The 8,826-nt window shown below is 72.3% G+C and overlaps 2 protein-coding genes across 2 annotated transcripts; both read left to right on the plus strand.

The window, feature by feature from the left end:
* Positions 1 to 215: 215 nt before the first annotated feature.
* On the plus strand, positions 216 to 4,582 carry LOC116421049 (basic proline-rich protein-like). The gene is made up of 5 exons (XM_031949399.1): positions 216 to 355; positions 1,449 to 1,966; positions 2,219 to 2,920; positions 4,465 to 4,524; positions 4,563 to 4,582. Exons 1-5 carry the CDS (start codon positions 216 to 218, stop codon positions 4,580 to 4,582), a joined length of 1,440 nt encoding a protein of 479 aa, XP_031805259.1.
* A 34-nt stretch (positions 4,583 to 4,616) lies between these two features.
* Positions 4,617 to 8,106, plus strand: PWWP2B (PWWP domain containing 2B). The gene is made up of 3 exons (XM_031949400.1): positions 4,617 to 4,830; positions 6,857 to 7,227; positions 7,676 to 8,106. The coding sequence occupies exons 1-3, from the start codon at positions 4,688 to 4,690 to the stop codon at positions 8,104 to 8,106; spliced, it is 945 nt and encodes a 314-aa protein (XP_031805260.1). The 5' UTR covers positions 4,617 to 4,687.
* Positions 8,107 to 8,826: the final 720 nt, after the last annotated feature.

Genomic DNA, 8,826 nt, shown 5'->3' on the forward strand with positions numbered 1-8,826 from the left:
TCTGGAACCTTCTGTCACTAGCCGCCCACACAGAGCACCGAGGAAGTGCTGAAGACCTCCTCTCTACCATCGGGGGAGGCAGCGGGGAGGCCGGGCCCGGAGGCTGCTGGGGGGGCTTCATGTTCCTGTGTAAGTCCCCGGTTTGAGGGAGGGGAGAAGGCCTCCAGCAGACACAGGCTTCTAGGACGGAAGGGGGGGGCCTCCTGGGGGCACTGATGCCGAAGCTGCCGGGACAGGGCACCAAGGAGGGAGACCGCGGGGTGGCAGGGCGCTCCTCTCAAACTGTGTTCCCTAAATTCCCGCTTCCGCTGGGAGCAGTCCGAGTGCAGCGGGCACTGGAGGGAGCTGCCAGGAGGTGCCCGCCCCACTTTGCAGCCCAGCCCTGCCCTTGGTGCCGTCAGCCCGTCTGACAGCTGGCGAGGGCGCCCTCCACTCCTATGGCCTTGGTCCTTGGGACCACTCTCTGACCTTCCCTGCCTCTTGGGCACAGTCCCTGCCCACAGCTTCTCTCTCCCTCTGCCGGGACTCAGTGCTAAGGGCCGGGCCCCCAGGGAGCCATCCTCCCAGGGAGCCGTCCTCCCAGCCCTGATGGCCGTCCTCCCCCCTGCTGGCCGTCCTCCCCTCCCTGATGGCCGTCCTCCCCCCCTGCTGGCCGTCCTCCCCTCCCTGATGACCGTCCTCCCCCCCTGCTGGCCGTCCTCCCCTCCCTGCTGGCCGTCCTCCCCCCTGCTGGCCGTCCTCCCCTCCCTGCTGGCCGTCCTCCCCCTGCTGGCCGTCCTCCCTCCCTGATGACCGTCCTCCCCCCTGCTGGCCGTCCTCCCTCCCTGATGGCCGTCCTCCCCCTTGCTGGCCGTCCTCCCCTCCCTGCTGGCACGTCCTCCCTCCCTGATGACCGTCCTCCCCCTGCTGGCCGTCCTCCCCGCCCTGATGGCCGTCCTCCCCCCTGCTGGCCGTCCTCCCCTCCCTGCTGGCCGTCCTCCCCCCCTGCTGGCCGTCCTCCCCTCCCTGATGACCGTCCTCCCCCCCTGCTGGCCAGCAGCATCTCTGCAGCCCACTCTCTCCCCTGAGGAGCAGCCCTGGCTTCTCTGGTGTCTCCTTGGTGATCGGCCCCCTTGGGGCCGGGCCAGATGCCCTCCACTCTCCCTGACTGCCAGGTCACGTGATCTGTTCTTGAAGAAGGCCTCCAGCGGCTCTGGGCCGTGCTCTGTCCTCCTGGGGCCGGGCCCTGTTGTCTTCCCACCGGCCTGACCACTTCTGGGGCCCCGCCCCGTCCCAAGCCTGCCTTCCCTGATTCTGGGGGAAGCGCTGCCACGTTGCCAGGCAACTGGTGGGTCCCGGTTGCCCACAGCAGCCGTGACTCACGCCCGCCGCCCTCCCGCCCCTTCCCCCGGAGCCGCGGGCTGCAGGCTTCTTTCCCCACTCCCCCTCACCTCTGCCTCCCACCCCAGGCCCGCCCCCTCTGCCTGCGCGCCCTTCCTGCCCCGGGGCTTCCTGAAGAGCTGGCTCAGCACAACACCCTCCAGAAGGGCTGGAGGCTCCCCCTGCCAGGGGGCTCCAGGCCTCCTCTGGGCCCGGCCAGCCCGCAGTCACGCACCGGGCTCGGCCACTGCCCGGCTTCCCATCCCTCTGCCGCCTGGAGCGCGCTCCGGCCCGGCTCGGGGTTCGGGTCCCCTCCTCGCGTGGCTCTCGGCGGCCTCCAGCCCCTTGCCAGCCCAGCAGGGGGCGCGGAAGCTGACCGCTTCCCCATCAGTGCTCCCTGGGCCCAAGCCGGTCCCAGCCCAAGGCTCCACCTGGCAAAGACCGGAAGGCACCGGAAGGCTGGTTGCTCCCGCCGCCCCCCGCCAGTCCCCAAAGGCATTGGACGAGCCGTGGCCGTTTAAGGAGGGACAGGGAGGGGGGAGGGAACCAGCCGGCTCCCGGACGGCTGAGCAGCGGGACAAAGGCCCGGGAGCACCACCTAGTGGGGGTGGGGCCGGGGCCGCTCCTGCCCGCGCCGGCAGAGGGCGGACGGGGAGGGGGAGGGGGAGGGACGTCCCGGGGGGGCCCTCCTCCCTCCCGGGCTTGGGGCTTGAAACCCTGAGGACCCGGATGCGGGCGCTCCCGGCCTGCAGCGGCTCACGGCGGGGTCCGGGCCATGCTCGCTACGCTTTTATTAAGTACCTACTAAGTGCCTGGCCCGCGCTAACAGCCAGCCTAAGGGGGGGGATTGGGAAATGAGGCGTTTCTCGGTGTCGGCGCCGCTGGGGGGAGCCCTTGCTCGGCTCAGGCTTCGCTTTCACTCCTCCAGGGGGTGGGAGCCCCGGGCCTTTCGTTCCCGGAGGGGGGGGCCGCTCTCCCCCTCGGCCCGGTGGGAACCCCGCTGTCCCCGGGGGAGAGCGCGTCTGCATCGCCGGAAGCCTCCCCGCCCCAACGGACCGGCAGCCCCGTGGTCGCGGGTCCCCCTCCCCTTCAGAAGAGGAAACTGAGGCGAGAGCGATCTCGCGGGTGCGAGCCCCGCTCCCGGTGGCGGGGAGGGAGCTGGGAGGCGGCCAGGGGAGCCGATACGGGCCCAGGGCAGCTCGGCCTCCCGGGAGCTCCTCGCTCAGGCCGGGCTGGGGTCGGGAGCGCCCGGGAGGGCGGGGGCACTTCGGTCAGGCCGGCCCCGCGCCGGGCGTGGAGACGCTGCCGGAAGGAGCCAGCCGGGGTGCCAGTCTCCCTCGCCCAACCCAGCACCCGCCTCTCCCGGCCCCCGCCCGCGCGCCCCCCACCCCCGCGCCCGGGGCTGCAGCCCCTCTCCCGCCACTAGGGGGCGTGCCGACACGAGAGCGCTACAGTGTAACCCTTTCTGCCCCGACACCACGGAAGGCTCCCCCCCCACCCCCGCCCTGCCCCCGAGCCCCGGCCGCGGCCGTCGGCCGACCGTGTGACCCGTGGCGCTCAGGTAACGCAGCCCCGCCCCGCCCCGCCCCACCCCGCAGCGCTAGGCGCGGCCTTCAGGGCTTGCCTCCCGGCTGGGACGGGCCGCTCGGCGTTCCGGTGAAACCCCCCCCCTCGCTCCCCTCCCTGGGCTACGGCCGCCCCCCACCCTTGGGCCTATTGAAAGAAGCTGCGGCAGCCGGCGCCCGGTGAGTCTGTCGCCCTAGCCTGGGGAGGGGGGGCCCGACCCCGGCAGGGACGGCCAGAGCGGGCCCGCCTCCGGGCACCGCGTGTAGCCGGGAGCACCTGGACCCGTCGCCCGGGAGCTCCGAGGCTGCCCCTCCCCGGTTTGCATTGGCGGCCATCTGGGAAGCGGGGCCCCGGCGAGGCGCGGGAGCGCGGCTGCGGCTCCATTTCCTGACCCCTGGCCCCGCGGCCGGGAGCGGATCGGGGGGAGGGGGAGGAAGGAAAGGCGGGAGGCAGCTTCCACCCCCACCCCCTATCCCCCCATGTGCCCCAGCGGCCCCGGCCGTCCCAGGAAGGGCCCCTGGCCCCGGTGACCGAGCTTCAGGTGACCTGAAGCCCGGGAAGGGCGAGGCGGGCCGGGCCGGGCCCAGCGCCAGGGCGGGGATGTTTGCCCCGAGAAGGAGCGGCGGCCGCTGCCCTGACCTTAGCCCCCGAAAGCCGGGGGGAGGGGGGCTGGGACCTCGGGCCCGGGGCTCCTGGGGGGCCTCGCCGCCTGCCCCCGGCTCTAGACGGCTGGGCCCCCTCCGGCTCCACCTGGGTCCCCTACGTGGGGCCTGGGGCCGGCGGCCTCCCGAAGGCGCCCGGCCTGCGCTCTGGGTCCAGGGTCCCGACCCACTGGCGGGGGAGGCTGTTGGACTCTGGCCCCGGGACTTCGGGACCTCCGGCCCGGACTCTGGGCACCCGGCTAAGAAGGGTGGGGGAGGGCAGACTTCGGGGGGCGCCCCGGGCCCGGCCTCGGAGAAGGTGCGAGGTGCGGGGCCGAGGCGCGCCCCCTCATCGCTCCCATCCCCCAATCCCGGTGCTGCTGGGGGAGGGGCCCGGCGGGAGGAGGGGCCGAAGAGCTGCGGCTGCTGCGTGCTGGGGGCGGAGAGGCTCGGGGCGCCGCGCTACGGCCCCGCCCCCTCCGGGTCGCCGGCCCGCACCCACCCACCCACCGTCCGGGGGGCTGCTGCCCCTTTAGTCGAGCATCTACCCCCGTCGGGTCCTCCCTCCCCCAAGCAGCCTAAGCGAACCCGGGGGGCGCCGGTGCCCGTGCGGGACTTGCAGGTGGCCCTCCTCCGTCCTTTCTTCCCCATTAAGCTGGAGGGTCCCCGCCCCCAGCACCGGAGCCCCCGCCCCGTGCAGCCTCCCCCTCCCGCTCCTTTCTGTCCTCCCCTCTCCTTAGTCCCGGGGCGCCCGGTTGGCCCGGCTGGGTCGCCCCCCGACCCCGGGGGTGGCTGCCCCCTCCCCATCCTCCCCGGCGCGGGCGGGCGGCGGGAGGGGGATGGCGCGGCTCGGGCGCCTCCCCCCTTCCCGGGCCTGACCCGGGGCCAATTGTTGCAGAATTCGATCGTGGAACGTTCCCGGGAGCGGAGCATTGTGACGTCAGCGCCCCCAGCCCTCGCCGGGTCCGGCCGGCCGACGGGGAGCCATGGCGTCAGCGCGCCGGCCCCCGCTCTAGTGGAGCCCGGAGACGGCGGCGGCGGCGGCGGCGGAGGCCGAGCAGGAGGCGGCCCCGGGGCCGGCCCGAGAGACCCAGGCGCCCAGGGCAGCCCGGCCGGCCGGCATGGAGCCGGGCGCCCCGGAGCTGCGGGTGGGCTGCCGGCTGCCGGTGCGGGTGGAGCAGATCGTGAACGTGGACACGCTCGTGGTCTCCCTGAGCTGCGGCGAGCGCAGCTTCACGGGCATTCTGCTGGACTGCACCAAAAAGTAAGGAGGGGGCTCCGCGCCCGGCGCCCCCGGCCTGGCCCCGCAAGTTCGCCCGGCCCGGGCCTCCCGCGGCCAGGCGGGCGGGGAGGGGGCGCCGGTCCGCAGCCGGGCGGGGAGGGGGCGCAGCGGAGGGGGAGGGGCAGGGCCGGGGCAGCAGCTGGGCCGGCGGGCAGGTGAAGGAGAAGGCTTTCTGGGCAGCTGGGGGGTGGGGAGGCGGGAGGACCTCCCCCTCCGGCTCCTGCCGCTTTCGTTTTCTTTTTAAGGGAGCCGCTTTAAAGGGAAGCCGGCCGCGGTCCGCCTGGGACCTCCCCTCGGGCGGGCAGCCGGGCAGGCTGGGCACTCGCTGCCTGGGGATCCTCGGGGCCTGTGTGGGGAACTCGGGGGCAGGGGCCCCTGCGGCCGGCAGGATCCTGGGGTCCTGCCGCGGGGAGAACGCCGGCCGAGACCTGCCCCGGCCTTCCCGGGTCACCGGGGTTCCCACGGCCCAGGCCTGGGGACTCGTTCGGCAGCTCCCTTTGTTCCCAAAGCCTCCCCGGAGAAGGCTTGGAGGCGGCAGCCCCCGGCATGTGGTCGGCTGCAGGAGGAGGTGGGGGCGCAGGGAGGGCCCAGGGGCCGGCAGCGGCCCACCTGCCCGCCCGCAGCCCCAGGCTGCCCTCGCCCCAGCCCCGGGGCTCCCGTGAGCAGGCCTGCTTCCCCGGCTGGGCCCTGGCCCTCTCTGCCCCGGCGGCCGCGGGCACAAGTCCCAGCCTGGTTTCCGGGGGATCACCTGCCTCCTTGTGGAAGGGGTGCCCTGGGCTTCAGTCCTTCCTCAGATGCTGGGGCCGGGCTGCTGGGAAGCCATGGGCTGACGGTTCCCTCTGACGTTATCTCTTAATTGGCAGCTTCCAAACCAAAGGCCTGGAGCCGGGCCCCCCTCCTGGGCTGGCAGCTTCTGGGCCTGGGTTCAGGAGCAGGCGGGGGTGGGGGGAGGTGGAGGGGCCAAGAACCACAGAAGCTGCCCCTTGTTCCTCCCCCAGGCCCGAGCCTGGCACCTGAACACCCGTGGGGGTGGGGGGAGGCCTCCTGGGGAGCCAGAGCTAGCTTTCACTGGCATTTGGCAGCGCGTACCTCCAGCTCCCCCTGCTTCCTTTGGAGTGGTCGGGCTGAGGGGGAGGGGCCAGCTCTGCAGCTTACAGAAAGTGACCCCCCCTCCCCCCAACTGGGCCCTTGCCTGCACCCTCTGCAGGAATGGCTCCCACTGCCAGCCAGGTTCTCCCAGACTTGGCAGGGGGCAAACTGAGGCCGGGGCTGTGGGAGGGGGGCCCGCTGCCATTGTCACAGCCGCCCCGTCTCTAGGGCTCGCATCTGGGAAGGTCATGGGCCAGGGACAGGTCGGTGCTCTGGGGGCTCCGGGCCCCCCCTGCCGACAGTGGAGGACGCGGCTTTTCGAGCCCGGTCTGGGCTGCTGTAGGGTCCAGCAGGGCTGGAAGCAGGCCCTGGGCGCTGGGCTGGGGTCTGCTCGTACCCCCCAATGTGTGCAGCTCCATGTGGGGTCTGGAGGCCATGGGGAGCCCCAGAGGATTGGGGGGCGGGCACTCCCTCCCAGGCCAGGGTCTGGGGGCCAGGTGATGGGGGGTGGGGGGGAGGATGAAGTCACAGGGTAGATCTCCTTCCTGCCACTGCAGGCCTTCGCTTGTAAGCACAAGCGGCTGCGCCTCTGCCTCGGGTTTCCCTGGGGCGATCAGGGTGGGGGTCCTCATTACCTTCTTAAAGATCCCGGCTGGGAGCCCACAGGCACAAAAAGGAGGCAGATCACACCCAGGCTGGGGTCAGTGTCTGAAATCTGCCCCTCCAGCTCACGTTGGGGTCATGCCCGGGCCTGGGCCGGTGGTCACAGATCTAGGACCTACTGTCCTCGGCCCGGCTCTCTGCCCCCCGGCCTCGGCCCGGGTCTCTGCCCCCCAGCCAGCCCCCGTCCTCGGCCCGGCTCTCTGCCCCCCGCTCTCAGCCCTTCTCACCTCATGTCCCTCTCTCTCGGCCCCTGCAGGTCCGGGCTCCTGGGTCTCCCACTGTCCTTGCCGAAGCGAGACGCGCCCCCGTCGGATAGCTGCTCTCGCCAGGATCCCCAGGAAGAAAAAGGAGCGGCCCTCCCGCCTCCGCCGCCTCAGGAGAAGCCCCCCGCGGCAGCCGATGGCCCGGAACCCGCTCCGCCCCCGGTGCCCCCCCTGCCCGCCGGCAGTGCCCCGCCTTTCCCCCCCTATTTTGAGGGCGCCCCCTTCCCCCACCCCCTGTGGCTCCGGCAGACCTACAGCCAGTGGGTCCCCCAGCCCCCGCCACGGACGATCAAGCGCACCAAGAGGCGGCTGTCCCGCAACCGCGACCCGGGCCGCCTGATCATGAGCACCATCCGGCTCGCCAGCGGGCCTTAAAATGCCAAAACCGCTGAACCCCGACCCGGCGCCAGCCCATGCCAAACCGGCGGCGCCGGGGGCGGACAAAGGCCGCAACTGGAACTGGGCGGGTGGGCCGTCCGGGAAACGGGGTCCCGCGCCATGCCACCAACCCGGGATCAAATCTCCACACCCCGCCCGGGGAAAGGGCAGGGGGTGGTGAAATCCGCAACCCCCCTGCACCCTTCCCCCAAGCGGGCGCCCCGGGGCCCCCGCCCGCCATCCCCTAAACTGCCGCCCGCCTCCCGCCCAAATCCGCCTAAACCGCCCCGGCCCCCGCTCCATCTAAAGGCCTGGGGCGCTGGGGCGGCCCACCCCCGCCCCTGGTCCCATCCCGGCTGGCCACTTCCTCCGGCTCGGGCGGGCAAACCCTTTGGCGGGTTTGGGCGGGGGCCGGCCTTCCTCATGAACACAAGAAAGGGCCCACCCTCCCACCTCTTGGCGCGACAGCCTGGACGAGTCCAGCTCGGATGCCGCCTCCCCCGGCGGCTGCGACTTCCTGCCCGGCGATGACGCCTCCGTGTCCTCCTCCTCCCGCGAGGAGCGCAAGACGGTGCCGCCGCTGACCGTGCGTCTGCACGCACAGAGCGTGGCCCGCTGCGCCACCGAGGACGGCCGCACCGTGGCCGTGGGCGACATCGTCTGGGGCAAGATCCCTGGCTGCCCCTGGTGGCCGGCCCGCGTGCTGGACCTCAGTCTGGGCCAGAAGGAGGACGGGCAGCCCTCCTGGCGCGAGGCACGTGTGGCCTGGTTCGGCTCCCCCACCACCTCCTGCCTCTCTCTCTCCAAACTCTCCCCGTTCTCCGAGTTCTTCAAACTGAGGTTTAACCGCAAGAAGAAGGGGTAGCCATATTACCGAGGGCCAGGCCGAGCACCCCGGGGAGGTCCGGGCTCCCTGGCCCCGAGGGTAGCTGTGGCCCGGGATCAGGGGTTGGGCCGGCCCCCGGAGGGGCTGTCCTGAGGGCCTGCGCGGTCATTTAGGGGAGGGGCCCCCGGAGGGCCTGCATGGTTATTTAGGGCAAGGGGCCCCCGTAGGGGCCGTCCTGAGGGCCTGTGTGGTCATTTAGGGGAAGGGGTTGTCCTGAGGGCCTGCACGGTCATTTAGAGGAGGGGCCCCTGGAGGGCCTGTGCGGTCATTTAGAGGAGGGGCCGTCCTGAGGGCCTGTATGGTCATTTAAGGGAAGGGGTTGTCCTGAGGGCCTGAACGGTCATTTAGAGGAAGGGCCGTCCTGAGGGCCTGTGCGGTCATTTAGGGGAAGGGGTTGTCCTGAGGGCCTGTGCGGTCATTTAGAGGAGGGGCCGTCCTGAGGGCCTGCATGGTTATTTAGGGCAAGGGGCCCCCGTAAGGACCGTCCTGAGGGCCTGTGTGGTCATTTAGGGGAAGGGGTCCCAGGAGGGTCTGTGTGGTCATTTAGAGAAGGGGCCCCTGGAGCAGCCGTCCTGAGCGACTGCTGTTCATGTAGGGAGACTCCCCACCCATGCAGGCTCCCTGGGCCCCCCAGGAGAGTCACTTGTGGCCCGCAGAGGCGGGGGAGCCCCGCAGCTGCTTTGGCAGAGCCCTTGGGGG

The sequence above is a fragment of the Sarcophilus harrisii genome, chromosome 2, assembly GCF_902635505.1.
Source record: "Sarcophilus harrisii chromosome 2, mSarHar1.11, whole genome shotgun sequence".
Classification (NCBI taxonomy): domain Eukaryota; kingdom Metazoa; phylum Chordata; class Mammalia; order Dasyuromorphia; family Dasyuridae; genus Sarcophilus; species Sarcophilus harrisii.